The 15,722-nt window shown below is 39.8% G+C and overlaps 1 protein-coding gene across 1 annotated transcript in view; it reads right to left on the reverse strand.

The window, feature by feature from the left end:
* The window catches only part of COL4A6 (collagen, type IV, alpha 6), a 155,521-nt gene that overhangs the window by 44,621 nt on the left and 95,178 nt on the right, over positions 1–15,722 (reverse strand). The window contains exons 5-12 of the mRNA XM_011958747.1: positions 14,607–14,723; positions 12,193–12,261; positions 10,485–10,520; positions 7,007–7,069; positions 6,146–6,181; positions 5,925–5,966; positions 4,826–4,918; positions 3,452–3,505 (exon numbers count right to left, since the gene is read on the reverse strand). Coding sequence (XP_011814137.1) covers positions 3,452–3,505; positions 4,826–4,918; positions 5,925–5,966; positions 6,146–6,181; positions 7,007–7,069; positions 10,485–10,520; positions 12,193–12,261; positions 14,607–14,723 — 510 coding nt within the window. The remainder of the gene's footprint in view (positions 1–3,451; positions 3,506–4,825; positions 4,919–5,924; positions 5,967–6,145; positions 6,182–7,006; positions 7,070–10,484; positions 10,521–12,192; positions 12,262–14,606; positions 14,724–15,722) is intronic.

A 15,722-nucleotide genomic window follows, 5' to 3' on the forward strand; every position in this document is an offset into this window, starting at 1 on the left:
GTTTCTTAATTCCCACCCTATGAAAACATGCTGTTCTATGTAAAGGGGTTATTTTCCAGCTTTGATGTCTTTACAATCAACTGGGGTTTCTATTTTCCAGCCCACATTCTGAAACACTGGAAATACTGAGCTTGAAATGGTACTGCAATTTATCATTGTGCATTGTCGTCAGTCTCTTTCTTTTACAGGACAAAAGGGAAAGGGTTGAAATTGCAGCAGGGGAAATACTCTGGGTTCGGATGTGGAAGGGAAGGGGAGGGAGGCAGTGTGAGCCAGTGAAGCCAATAACACCGGAGGAGATCATAAAATCCTTTGTAGAGATTTAGAGACAAAAAACCCACCACAGCTGGGATTAGAACAAACTGGACTGTAGGGGGCAGTATGGTATGGGGAAAAAGCCACCAAATTGGCCAGAATTCAAGAAAGCTGAATTTCAGTCTCAGCTCTGCTAATAACTAGCTGCATGATTCTGGACAAATCTCTTCACCCGTTGAGGCTGTAGTTTCCTCATCAGTACAAGGGAAATAAGCCTGGCTCACCTTGCTTACCTCACAGGGACAATGCCAGGTGGTTAGAATCTATGTGAAATGCTCTACAAAGAAGGTGAAAACCTCATTCCCAAACTCACTTGCAAAGTACTTTATATCTGTACTGTCCAATAGAAATATAATGTGAGCTACTATGTTATTTTCATTTTCCTAGTAGCCACATTAAAAAAGCAAAGTAAACAGATATTCATTTAAATGATATCTTTTACTTAACCAAATATATAATAAATATTGTCATTTTAACATCAAAGTAAAAAATGTTACTGAGATATTCTAGATTTCTTTTCATACTACGTTTTTGAGATCTGGTGTGTATTTTACACTTACAGTACATCTCATTTCAGATCAGTCACATTTCAAGGGCTCAGTAGCCACACATGGCTGGTGGTTACCTTATTGAACAGGACAGTCTTATATTTTTTAAAGAAACTTTGCATACATTATTACTTGTGTCTTAAAAGAGTAGATGTATGCATGTTCTCACTCACATGTGGAAACTAAAAAAGTTTATCTCATGGAGGTAGAAAGTAAAATGAATGATACCAGAGGCTGGGAAGGGTGTGAGAGTGGGGTGGGGGGAGAGATGGAGAGAGGTTGGTTAATGGGTACAAACATACAGTTAGACAGAATGAATAAGTTCTAGTGTTCAACAGTGGAGTAGGGGGACTATAGTTAACAACAATGTACTGTATATTTCAAAGTAGCCAGAAGAGAGATTTAAAATGTCCCCAACACATAGAAATGATAAATGTTGTGGTCATGGATATCCTAAATACCCTGACTTCACCATTACACAGTCTGTGCATGTAACAAAATATCACACGCACCCTATAAATATGTAGAAAGATTTTCTACCAATAAAAAACATAAATATGACCATTGTCAAATTACAGATATAAAGAGAGGTTCGGTGACTTGCCAAAGTCCCAGAGCAGGGACTGGGTCTAAAGTTTGGGTGTTCTGTCTCCAACACTAGGGTTCTCTTCCTTTCTGGTTCATTAGATACAGAGGTGATTAAAATCAAGTGCATTGAACAGATGATTCTCCATGCCCCCTTTATTTCTATGGAGTAATAAGAATCATCATGGAAAGAACCTGTGCCACTGGCTCCATTGGCTCTGCTTTCTGGCCACCCAGAGAGACCCAAACTATTTCAAAGTACTGTAGGGAGGGAATGGAATCATCTATCCCCATTGGCCCAGCAAGGACAGGCAGGCCTAGTCATCTTTGATTCATCTATTTTCTACCTGATCTCTATTCCTAATCCATGAAAATCTTGTCAGCTCTTTCAAAATATATCTTGTGATTTAAAAGACACATTAAACAAATGTAATGCATTGGTCTTGTCTGGCTTCTCATTCAAACAAGGCAACTGTAAAAAAAATATATACCTATAAGACAATCAAAAATTTGAATTCTGCCTTGTTAACTGATATTAATTACTGATCGCAAATTACTGAGGATGATACTGTCACTATGTCTTAAAAAGCCCTTACCTTTTAAATATTCAGAGGTATTTGTGATGAAATGATATGTCTATTATTTGCTTCAGATTGGCCATAAGTTGCTAATTATTGAAACTCTGTGATGGGTACATGAGGGATCATTATGACATTCTCTCTGCTTTTGTAAATGTTTGAAATGTTCCCTAATAACAAGTTTGAACATTTTCACATTTTGAATCTATCCACTTATTTCCATGTCCATTGCTGTCACTATAGTCCAAGTCACCACCACTATCTCTTGCCTGGACTACTGCCATACCCTCTGTGTTTGCTCTTCCACCCTTCCCATTCCCTCTCCCCCCGTTCCCATTCCCTCTCCCCTTCCTCCCACAGCCACAGTGATCTCAAAAATACAAGTCAGAGCCTTTGAATGGCTTCCCATTACATTAAAAATAAAAAACTGCATTGATCTATGAAGGTAGCCAAGATCTGGTTCTGACTTCTCTGTCTGGAATTATTGGCCTTGCTTACTCTGTTCCACTTACTCACCTTCTTACTGTTCCTCAAAAGTACTGAGGCTTTCCTAACCTCAAGGTCTTCGCACTTACGGTTCCCTCAGCCTGAAACTCTCTTTCTGATCTTCACAAGACGTGCTCTCTCATAATATGCAGGCCTTACCTCATACATCACTTCCTCAGAAAGTCCCTTCTTGACCACTCTGTTCCAAGTAGACCACCCTGTTCCCCATCCACACTTCATCACTTTACCCTTCTTTCATCTTTTATATATTGCCACTATATGAACTTGTTATAGATTTATCTGTTTACTGGTTTCTTGTTTGTTTTTTCCCTCCCTCCTCCATTAGAATGTAATATCAAGGACAGGGACTTTTACTTAGTTACCGTTGTAACCTCCAAGTCCAGCAGAATGCCTGGCACATAGGGACCCTCAAAAGGTAACTGATGAGTGTAAGAATCTAAGCTAGAAAGGCGGATATGAAAGTGAAGGTAGGATTAATAAGATTAGCTACCATTAACTGAATAATAAGTGCTAGACATGTAGTAAGCCCTTTTCATGCATATTACCTCATTTAATCCTCATAACCACCCTAACATTCTCCCCTTTTTTGTAGGTTGGGAAACTGAGGCTCAGAAAAGTTAAGAAATTTGTCCAGGTTCACATAGTTAGAAACTGGCAAAATCAGAAGTCAGGCCTAGGTCTGTTTTAACTATAGAGCTTGAGCTAATAACCTCTAAGTTATATAGCCTCATGGAGAACCATGCTTACGTCTCCATGTGTTTGAGAAACAAGAACATCTCCTTAAATGCCTTCTAATAATAAAGATGGTGGCATTCTCTACAATATCCATGGGAAGAGGTCTTTCTGTTAGCCTTCTATTGCTACAGCTTTTGTCCAATCAGACCCTTGAATACATGTTGATCAAATAGAGAGACTTACCGGGAAGCCTGGAGGGCCATTTATGCCTGGAAAACCCTTAGGCCCTGGTTCACCCTGGAAAATCAGCCAAAGGTTAGTAAGTAGCATCAGGAAGCAGCGAACACACTAGAGGATGGCTCTCTGCAAGTACTTGGACTGAGGAGTGGGGAACCAATGAGGTATCAAGATTAGGGCAGCAGAGAGTGGTGCAGATTCCCCAGGCTCCCTAACTAGTAGCTGTTCCAGGATGTCTTAGTTCACGGAGCTCTTTGCTGTGGGAGAAGGATTATGGACCATAACTGTCTAAAACAGAGTGTTAAATACTGAGGCTAATTGGGAGACAGAAAGGATGATTGTCTGTTTTCTTTCTAGTGGAAGAAGCTGTTCAGTACAATTTCCTATAGAAAATTATAGGCAGCAGAGAAATCTATAGTCTTGGGAAAAGGGTAACAATTACAATTTGGATAGAGACACATAACAATTTGATCTGTCATTCCTTGATATGTGAACTTATCTATACGTGCCATGGAGAAGCTCCTTAAGTTTTGGGAATGATTGAGGAAGCAATCTCTTTCATGCTGCCAGACCATTCCCAAATCAACAACTAGTTCCTATAAACCTGGAGGGGCTTGGAGTTGTTGCTTCCACAAAGACAAATTTAAAGAAAGGAGACTAAACACATTTCTCTGCCTAGGCCCCTTGGCCATGGGAACAGAATCACAAAGCTTAAAGGAACCCTGGCAGGAAATGCAAGTTACTGCAAGATATCTGCACACCTTAACAGTACACAACCATTCAATTACAACCATGTAGGTAGTATACAGTGACTCACATAAAAATACAGATCATAAAATATTTCAGTTAAACAAGTCTATGGTGTAAGCCTTGGTAGTTCAAATCAGGTAAATTAGGGCATCTCTTGTCACCACTTGGTGACAGTATATCCTATTTTCAGGGTCAAGCTTTAAGAGCAAATAACTTCTTTAAAAAGATAATTCAAGAGCAACCATTCATACCCTATGTGTTCTGTCACAGTACTTTGGGGACACCATAAGTATTGAGAGGGTTGGGAGTTAGGAGGAAAAACACAACTATTTAATGTTTAAGTTATTCAGTATATCAAAAATTGAATCTGCAACACTAAAACAGAGAAAATAGTGCTTAAATGAATATTCAGATGCCCAGGCACACTCATACCTACACACCAAGAAACATACTTCGTCTTTTAAGGAAGCTTTTCATAAGGGGCAAAACAAAGAAGGCTTTTTACTCTCACTTCTAAACAAAAATCCATTACCCAGAACCCTCTATTCTTCCAGTATTGTCTGGTTATTAAAGTTCTTATAATTATAGGAAAAAGTTTATTAATTTTTCCTATTTTCAAATGTTCACTACCTTGGATCCTTTCTTCCCTTTGGGGAATCCCATGAATTCCAGCTCTCCAGTAGATGGTGGAGGTCCTGCTGGGCCAGGGAGGCCAACATCCCCCTGTAAGATCAAATGGAACATTAAGCAAAGTGAAAATCACACCATTTTTCTAGAGGGAGGGGTTGTCCTCTGGATGTAACTCACAAATAAACTGTCTCTTACTTTGGCCTCTTCACCCTCATGCCAATGAGGAAACAAAACTCTCATTGCCAAAGGGTGAGAAGAATTATAAGCCTGACCAATGAATTTCGTACCAGCACTGCAGAGGGAAGAGCAAGATGGATAGAAGGAAACTTTAAGTTCATGGTTGCTATGAAAGGATGTTTAGAAGAGAGTAAAAAAGGAATCAGAACAAGGTGAATGACTACCTCTTGGCAACAATGACCCGACTCTAAGTGGTCTAATCCTTGCGAAGAGCACAAGCAGAGGCAATGACGTCCACGTTAGAACATTGGAGGCAAGAGTTGTTCCTTCAGAAGGCAGTACAATTGTGAGAGAAGGGTGGGAATGGCAAGTTCTCAGCCTCGCTTGAGGCTCTGAAATCACAATGCAATTTGTAAAGAGAGAAATGAGAGAAGGAGGGAAATAAAAGAGAATGGTGAAAGAGAAGTTAAAGAAGAGAGATAGAGGAGAGAGAGACAGAGAGAGAGAGGAGGACGAAAAGGAAAAGGAGGAGGAAGTGGAAGAGGGGGAGGAGGAGAAAGGGTAGAGAGAAGAGGGAAATCAGAGACAAGGAAAGAGAAGGGAACAGAATACACAAAACACCAAGGAAAGACCCAGATGGAAGGAAGAGAAAGAATCTATTTCAAGGAAATATGTTTGTAAGACATACACCTTTCACAGGTAGGAAGCAGGGGAATAACAATATTTTGAAGGGAAAAGGACCACAATAGCCCATGTGTGGCATGTATACATGCAGCCCTCAAGAGATCCCACCAGAGGATCTAAATGCTCATTTCCCAAGGCGAAAAAAAAAATCCTCTTACACAAGCAGGCACATGTGTGTAATCAGACACATTTCTTGCAGCATATGGAATGCAGATTGTATTTTTTAAAAGCTATTTACCTTGACTCCTTTCTCTCCTTGAAAACCTAGCCCCATATTCCCCTAGAGAATAGGGATACAGGGAGGAAAAACAAAATCAATTACTAAATAAGCTCTGGAAACTTAAATTGGAATGCAATGTTTTTTACCAGAAAGTAGGGTTAACCAAACCAGTATCTCTCTGGGAAATCCAGAGTACTTAGGAGTAGGAAGCAAAATTCCCCAAGACAAAGTGTACTTACATCAGGACCAGGAGGACCAGGAGGCCCTGGAGGACCCTAGATTTTTTTTAAAATCAGAAAAATAAGAAAGAAAAGAGTTAGCACTTGTTAGTTTCTGTCAAAAGAATTGTTGAGAGCCACTCCCCAGTAACTCAGCCCTCTTTCCTCCTTTGGCATAGATTGTAACTGTTTTTCCTGTGGTTCCCTGTTATCTACTTTGAAATCCCCCAAATTGACCTGGTAATCCCATTAATGCTAAGGTAGTGAAGACTTCATGTATCACTCCTCCCAATAGGCCAGAAATTTTAAAAAGATGACCTTTGGTGAAACTAAGCCAAAGTACTGATTAGTGGGATTTCTTGCTCTGGAGAGAACAATCTGGGGACACAGCTTTCCTAGAACCACATAGATGACTGGCTATGCTCTTCCTCTACCAGTGATGATAAACAGGTTTTGTGTCAGAAAAATAGGTAGGTAGGTAGAGCTGCCCAAGATGCAGTGTTAGGAAGGAATCTGAAGCTTCTTCAGTGTTCAGGGTGGGTGATAGTGATGGTAGTATGATTAATTAGCAATACTTGTCATGGGTGAGGAAATGGAAGGTGGCAATAAATGTGCCAGGGATCTGCCATCCCTGGGCTATACTTTAGGTTGAGCTATGGTGGGAGGCTTTAGAAGCACAGATTGGATGGTCAGAGAGACTCTGATAAATAACTCCAATAGCTCCTGGCAAGAGCACGCTTTACTTTAACCCTCCAAGAATGGAGGTTGCCCTTGATCACCAGGAGGACCTAAATTACACAGGCTTACATTGAATCTATAGTATGATAGGGAAAACAGTCATGTGAATACTGTGATCACACACTAGCCTTAAATTTATCTTACTTGTAATCCTGGTGGTCCTGCAGGTCCTACAGCTCCAGGAGATCCGGGTGCTCCTTGTGGGCCCTAAAGAGGCAAGTTTTTACCAAGTTCAAAAAGCAAGGCAGTTTTCCAAGAAAAAGGAAAATATGTATGTCCATGAGAACTGTACAAGAATGTTCATAGCAACTTTATTCATAATAGCCAAAAATTGGAAATGTTCCAGTTGGCCAATGATACAAGGATAAACTCTGATAGATTCAAACAGTGGAATAAATGCTGACAATAAAAAGTATCAAATTACTGATATATGAAACAATGCGGATGAATCTCAAAATCACTGTGTTAAGTGAAAGAAGCCAGACCCAAAAGACTAGAGGTTATATTATTCCCTTTACATGAAGTTCTAGGACTGGCATAATAGCAAAAAATCAGGATTGTGGTTGCCTTTGGGGTGAATTGGGGCAGAGATTGACAGGGAATGAGCAAGAGGGAACTTTCTGAGGTGATAGTAATTTTCTATACCTGAATAGAGGTTTGGATTACATACAAGTGTGCATTTGTCAAAACTCAGCAAACATACACCTAAGATTTATGTGTTTCATTGTATGTAAATTTTATATAAAGAGAAAAAACTGCAAGCAAATATTAAAGTCTAATTAAAGATAGGCATGCTATAGGATTTAGGAGTAAGTGAACTCTTGTCTACCATTTACTTTGAAATTCATTAAAAATAGGATGGATTAAACACCATATGTTCTCATTTATAAGTGGGAGCTGAACAATGAGAACTCATGGACACAGGAAGGGGAACAACACACACTGGGGCCTGTTGGGGGGTGGGGTGGGGGTAGGGACAGCATCAGGAAAAACAGCTAATGCATGCTGGGATTAAAACCTAGGTGACAGGTTGATAGGTTCAGCAAACCACCATGGCACACGTTTACCTATGTAACAAACCTACATGTCCTGTGAACTTAAAATAAAAATTAAAAAATAGGATGGATTGATGGACAGATAGAGGGATGGATAGAAGGATAAAGCAAGTACAGTTGGCCCTCTGTATCTGTGCGTTCCACATCTGTGGATTCAACCAACTATTGATTAAAAAAATTTTTTTTAAAAAAAGGATGGTTGCATCTGTATGGAACACATGCAAACTCTTTCTTGTCACAATTCCCTAAACAATACAGCATCACAACTTTTTACATAGCATTTAACATTGTATTAGGTATTATAAGTGATTTAGAGATGAATTAAAAGTACAGGGGAGGATGTGTATAGGTTATAGGCAAATATGACACCATTTTATACAAGAGATTTGTGCATTCATGGATTTGGGTATCCATGAGAGGTCCTGAATCCAATCTCCCATGGATACCAACGGATGGTGTATAGTAAAATATTAATGGTATGCGTGTTCATTGCAAAATTCACTCTTCTTTGCTCTATATTTGAAATTTTTCCTATTAGAATGTTATAATAAAACAAACACTTTTTTAAAAAAGCAAAAGAGTTATATTAATATCAGGTAAAGTAGGCTTTGAGACAAATAATATTACCAGAGATAAAGAAGCATATTTCAAAATGATAAAATTGGTCAATTTATCAAGAAGGCATACCAATCTTAGATGCCTATGCACATAATAGCAGAGCTTCAAAATATGTGAAGCAAAAACTAACAGAACTTCAAGTAGAAACAGTCAAATCTGCAGTTACAGTTGGACATCTTAACATCCCTCCTTCCATAATGAACAGAAACACTAGACAAAAATATCAGTCAGGACATAGAAGATCCAAACAATATTCTCCATTACCTTGACCTGATGGATATTTTTAAGATCATTATACCCAACAACAGCTGAATACATATTCTGTTCAAGAGCATATGGAACATTCACCAAGATATACCATATGCTGGACCATAAAACAAACCTTGACAAATTTAAAAGACCTTAAATAACACAAAGTGTTCACTCTAATTGCAATAAAATAAAACTAGAAAACAATAATAGAAAGATATCTGGAAAGCTACTAAATATTTGGACATGAAGCAACACACTTTTAAATATTCCATGGGTCAAAGAAAAAATCATAAGGGAACTTAGAAAATTTTTGAATCAAATAACAACAATGTTAAACATAAGACAGTGAAATCGCAAGAGAAAAATGATCTGGTGAAATGCAAGGGTCCATTTCCAATGGTGGAGCAGGAATAAGTTGACACGGGCCTGGATAAGGGGCAGAGAGGGTAACAGAGGTTGGAACTCAGACAGGAGGAAGAGAAAGGCGGAGTTCAAAGGGCCTCCAGAAATAAATGACAGTCTGAACATTGTTTTGAAAATAACTAGCCATCTGTGATCATCTTGCTGATCACAAATACCTTATTCGGCCACCAAACGCCCTCTCCCCAAATTGAAGCAGTTTGTATATCATGCCTGTGTATGTGGACAAACATTGCACCTTTGTGGACAGGAAAACAAGTACCTAAGAGAAGCTATGCAGCAAGTACAGTGGAGGTTGTTCTGTAAATGTAATGAATACACTGTGTAAGCCAGTTGTTTTGCCCTAGGGAATATGTATGGCCTTGGTCCTTATTCACCTCTGTTTTTGTGTGTGCTCGTACACATCCCATTTTTTTGCCTACATTTTCTCACGAAACTCTGTAACTCTCTATTTAGAAAGTCTCCTCCCACTGCCAACTAAACACCATTCACACTTCTCACAAGCTACCTTCTGTCTCTCAGACATAAAGACTCACATGACATATCCTTAAGTGAATGGCGTCTCTTCCTCTAAGTTGCTGTGGAATTCTTATGCCACATTCCTACTAGTTTTTCCCACCCTTGGGGGCAGGGACTGTGTCTACATTGTCTCAGAGTTTACTCATAGCACTTTGCTAATAGTAGGTGCTCAATATCAGTTGAGGACTGAAAAAAGAGAGGACTGAAGAAAGAAAGAGTGAATACAGGAAAGGGAAAGAAACAAAAAGGAAAGAAGCATTTTTTTCTTAAGCTGTTTCAAAAAAAAAGTGATGACAATATGGAATCTTAAAGAAAAATAAAGCTCTTATTAACATAACTCACAGTCTTACATAGACTCACTATTATCAAGAGTCCCTAGAAGGAATTTCTGTGTAGAATACCTTTTAAAGCAATGTGCTCTACTTCTTTTGATTTACCCACAGCACTCGACACACAGAAAATATTTAGTAAATGCTTCCTGAATGAAAGGCAAAATACTAGGGGAAAGTACATCCCAGTGAATACATAAGTCTCCGGCCTAAAGTCTGAAAGCCCGCTTGTCATGCAACTTGACAGTAGACAGTTCATCCTCTCAGTGCTTTCTCATTTGGAAAATGTCGATACTGTGACCCATTCTATTTCAACTGTCTAGATTTTCCTTGAGGTCTACAAAGACTTTAGAACATCATAGAGGAGAAATAAAATGCACCATTAGTGATAGTCAACACTGAGAGCTCAACACATAAATAACAACTTACAGTGATTCCATCCAGTCCAGGCAGCCCAGGATCCCCCTGAGAAACAAAGGCAGGACACTGAAGAGTTTAATAAATTAAGCCTGCAATATTTCAGATAATTAACCTAACATTCATAGGGACAAAAACATATCTCTGAACCTTGGGCCTCCTCTGTCAAAGTCTTGTGTTTTAAATAATGTATGAATTGGACATATTCGATTGTTTAGATTGTTTACTTTTTTCTGTAAGAAAAATCTAGACTGTAGAAGACACATATTATAGCCTTGGCTGAACAGGATTTCACATTTTACTTGGATTAATTAATTTTCACCTTTGCTAGGAACTTACCAATTAGAAACTACTTCTGTGGGCTGGTGATTTTCCTGCTCCTTTTGGAGGAAAGCAAAGCTACCTTCCCGTGTGCCTTCATCCCCAAAGATTCTGTGCCCATATGTATACAATGCAAATCAGGCATTTCAAGGGAAAATCAACAGAGCATACAGTCTCTGATTACGTTTTAATTGCTTTGCTGCATCTTTAGTTACTGCATGAATCGGTAATATAACCATCTTGTGAAAATTGTTGTGTTCCACTGGATCCAGGGTCTCTGATTTTTGGCAAAACCATTTAATCAATGTTTTCTAAGACAATGACCAAATTTTGACACCTGCTAGTCTTACTCCACTTGGCTTACAGTAAAAAATCAGCTCTCTGTTGCATGGAAAGAGCACTGCCTGAGTTTTAGCTCTTTGCTGAACTGGCTTTGAGCAAGTCACATAGCCTCAGTACACCTCAGTTCTTCTATCTGTAAAATGAGCAATACCAATACAAGTCTGACAATCATGAGGTCCTTTCCAACTCAAACATTCTATCTTCTACTATGGCATCTATAGTTAGAAGCCCTTACCCTAAATCTTGTCTGGCTCTCCAGCCACCCACCCCCATCACTGCCTTCCAAAGTGATTTCCAATGTTCCAGGCTCTATGCACTAATGGAAGACAGAAAAGTGCCATCAATTAGCTGAGTGAGCTTGGTGCATCTTCTCCTCAGATGTTGGGCACACAAATTTTCGTTTGCTACCAGGGAAATGATGGACTCCTGTCCTGCTCTGCAAGGGAATAGGGCCGAACATTTGAAGCCAGGGTTTACTTAGGACCCACAGGATATCAGGCAATACAGTCACAAGAACACAGAAGGTTCTTGTCAATTCTGGAAAGAGATGAAAGTTTCCAGCCAGCTGCAGGGCTGATGGGCAATTTTTGCAGACATCCAGGTGCCCAGCTAGGGTGATAGGTTGGTGTGAAGCAACAGAGAAGGGCAGAACCAGGATCTTTGGCTAATGGCCATGTTGAGATGGGCAGAGATACACATGGCTTCAAACCAAGGTATACAGACAACAAGGATTCTACAGTAGACAAAAGGTATCTGCCTGCAGGAAATGTCTTGGTTTGTGAAATAAAATGATACCCATGCAAACTGTTTGTTTGCTGATCTGTCTCCTATTTTTGGTCTAGATCCTGCAGAGCAAATCTCTTTGACAGTATAGTTGCAAACATTTATGTCAATGTTTCCACCACAAAAAGCTCCAGATCCTTTTAAATCCATCTTGGTCTGCTCCTTAAATAGAGACACAGATGCTAGTTCTGGAAATGTTTTCATTGGAGGTGGGGCCCAATGCTGGGGAACCCAGCTTATAGCCTACTCAGCTACCTGCCTTGCAGGCTCTTACCTTCATTCCTTTGAAACTACTTGGAGCAAGGACAGGGTCACCTTTTGATCCTTTCTGACCAGGAAGCCCCTGAGTAAAATAGTTTAAAAAATTGAAGAAATACACACACTTATAGTCTTTTTAATTGCATTATCTGATCAGATAAAGGATGGGACAGCAAGAGCCTAAAACCATGTCGCTTTTTCTATGGCAAAATTGGCTGTACTAAGGGGCAAAACACGTTCCTTGACCAGGTGCTCTGATTCAGAGCTGTATGCCCTCCCAATCCCCAAGCCAGAAGTCTGTCAAGGGAAGGGGTTTGAATGGGTCTGAAATGTGTTAAAGTCAGATCCTTTACATCTATTCAGAGTACTGATCTGAACAACCACAAATAACTCATATAATGGAGAGTTCACTGCTTCACCCCTCACAGGTATAGGTCACTGACAGAACCTTTGTCTAGGACAGAGATTAGTAAAATTTCATGAAAAGAACCAGATAGTAAATAATTTAGGCTTTTTGGGTCACAGCTAAACTCTGTTTTACACTCTTCTTCTTCTTTCTTTCTTTCTTTTTATTTTATTTTATTTTTTTTAAAAAGCAGGCCACAAGCCAAAGGCCATGTGGGCCAGTTTGTAGACCTCCAGTCTAAAAGATATCTACAAAAATACCTTCATCCTGTACTTCTACCACACAACTTCAGATTCAGAGCCTGTCTAAGAGGCTGGTGTATCTCACTGCTAACATGAAAAACGGTTCAAAGTACACTGTTCCAATCTTTCAACTAGATTTTTTGCTGTCTTAGTGCAGATGCTGGCTAATATCTGCTAGAGTTTGTACACCTGGGGATAATCAATGTCCCTACACCTAAGGGAAGTCAGGATTTGTATTTGGGGTAGGGCTAAGCTTTGTGGACTGAAGCATTTACTGAATGATTAATTCCTTCAGCACAAGGATTATTGGTATCATAAAACAATAACATGATCCCAGAAGCAGAAACCGGGTTTTTTTCCTAACACTGCCTGTTTCACCTTATTCTTGTGGCCACTACTCTCCTGAAAGAAGCTTCAAAAAAGCCTACTGAATGATCTGTTCGGTATTCAGCAAAGGATACATCTCAGCTTAGTGAAATACATGTCCAAGTTCCTATTTAGGCTTGAGGTTAAGTTTAGAGACAGGACTAGGTTTTTACCTTTGTCCTTTGTCAGAGGGTATTCTTTACCTCAACATTTATTTTCTCCCTCTAGGGGGCAGCATGTCCTGGCTTTGCTGGATTTTCATGGAAATGTTTTATTCTATACCTGGTTGCCATGGCAATCTTTGGAGAACTTTGCGACTCACTTAACTCATCCTATGTTAGCAATACATCTTTCCTTACCTCACCCCCCAGCATATTGGTTTGGTTTTTAGGTGTCAAAGTCCTATATGCCAATCTGGGGCTTGTGCTTTGTCCATCTGTCTCATTTTCTCACACATATACCCACACCCCAACCTGGTCACTGAAGGTAGTGGTGCTGCTCTTCCAATGAAGTGTCAATTAATTCACGTATCTATAAAACATGTCAAATGAATGGTGTGATTTCTAGTTAAATATCTCAGATCAGTGCCCTCATGAATTTAGATTATTTCAAGGGAGGTTGAGAATGGGTCTGAAATGTGTTATTTTTCTCTTTCCAGCCACTTGTAAAATCAGTCGGGAAGGGCACTGTATTTACTAGAGATCCCTTAGATCAAAATATCTGAGCCCTATCTGGATGAATGGAATTAAATAAAAGTGGTGACACTGGGATCCAATAAATACCTCATCAATACCATAACCAAGGGTTACGATGTGTGAGTGTAGCCACAAACTCTGTTACTATAGAGCAAGGTTTCTCAACCTCAGCATTATCGACACTTTGAACCAAATGATTCCTAGATGTCTTGTGCCAGTAGCACACCACCAGTTGTGAGACCTCAGAATATCAATAGCAATTGCCAAATGTCCCCTGAGTGGCAAAAATCACCCCTGGTTAAAAACCACTGGTATAGACCAAGCTAGCAAGCCCTTTGGGTTTTGGTTAGTGCTTCCGTGATCCCATGTAAGTCTTCCAAACATTCCTCAGTATTGTCTGATGTGGGACCATGTTAAATAGCCCAAGTGTGTATTTTGCCATGAAATTTACTACAGCCTTTTAACAATCTTGCCAACTTCACAAGCTGCACTAAAAAAAGGCAACCCTAAGCAGTGTAGCATGTGCACACCCCAATGCAACTGGTATTCTTCTTTAGACTTTTACTGTTGTGGTGCTGCCAGTATTGACTCCTACATTTGACAAGGGTCTGTAGTGGCTGTCCCACAAAATCTTAATGAGGTTTCCAGAGAGGCAGAAAAAGGGCACACTTAGAGACAAGCAAAGCCATTTGAAATAAAATGCAAATATCTGGCAGCATACAGGTGGTCCGAGAAGCCCAGGATAGCCATCAGGGCCTGGATATCCGACAGCTCCTTGAGTTCCATTACAGCCATCCAGACCAGGTGGGCCTCTGGGGCCTGGCTGTCCAGGATGGCCCTGTTCAAAGAGAAAAGAAGGGATCAAGTTAGCCACAGGACTGTCAGCTACTCTAAATGGCTCCACAGCGAGAAAAGCCAAGCATGCTATTAAACTCTGGCTCCTTGATCACTCCCTTAGATCCGTCATGTATGTTTGTACGTCTTTCCTTTATACTCAAGCATATGTGTCTAATCACAGTTCAATGTTGTCCCTCCCAAAAGGATGAATGCTTTAATAGGGACCAAGCTGAAACCAAAGGGATCAAGCATGAACAGATGGGATACATAAGGTCTTGCAACTTTACCTTTCTTGTATACAAAGATGTGCTAAAATTGGGCTTAGCTGTCTGGCAGCTGAAGTGATATGAACACGGAATCATGCCAGGCCTTGGGATTCCTCAGGCCAGACAGACCCTGAGCAGCCTGGCATGACATTCAGTATTGGAAGCTCTGCACAGGAAATGATGCTGGATTTTGGTTAATAGAGCAGAAGCAGTTCCCGCAGCACCCCCTCTCCTGAAAGTTGCTTGGTCCAAAATAAGCAAGTCCTGCAAGAATCACATTTTCAATATCATTTTATCATCCGCACACATCAGGCTATTGCTTCAGTTCGAAAACTGTATGTTTTCCTCTTCTCCGTACTAACTACTGAGGCAGTTGTTCTGCTTGGGAATTAGTAATCATTCTCATACAGTTCATCTGAATTCAATAATTTTCTAGAGTTGGGCTTCCTTGGTACAGAGAGTCTACTCTTTTGTAGGTAATATATCTTTTTTAATCCATCAAAAGCCAATTGTGTGTTAGGCATGGAGCAAAGAGATGATCAGAAAGATCAGAAATATAGACAGGTCAATAAAAGGTAGATTTACCCCCTGCTGACGCAAACACTTTAAAAGCCAAGTATATACATTTGATGATTTGAGGGAAACATGCTATATGTTCAAAAATGAACTTTTCAAATTATTAGAGGAAACAACCTTTAATCAAATTCTTTTTTTTTTTTTTTTTTTTTTTGAGA

The sequence above is a fragment of the Colobus angolensis genome, unplaced genomic scaffold (genome assembly GCF_000951035.1).
Source record: "Colobus angolensis palliatus isolate OR3802 unplaced genomic scaffold, Cang.pa_1.0 Scaffold472, whole genome shotgun sequence".
In the NCBI taxonomy this organism is placed as follows: domain Eukaryota; kingdom Metazoa; phylum Chordata; class Mammalia; order Primates; family Cercopithecidae; genus Colobus; species Colobus angolensis.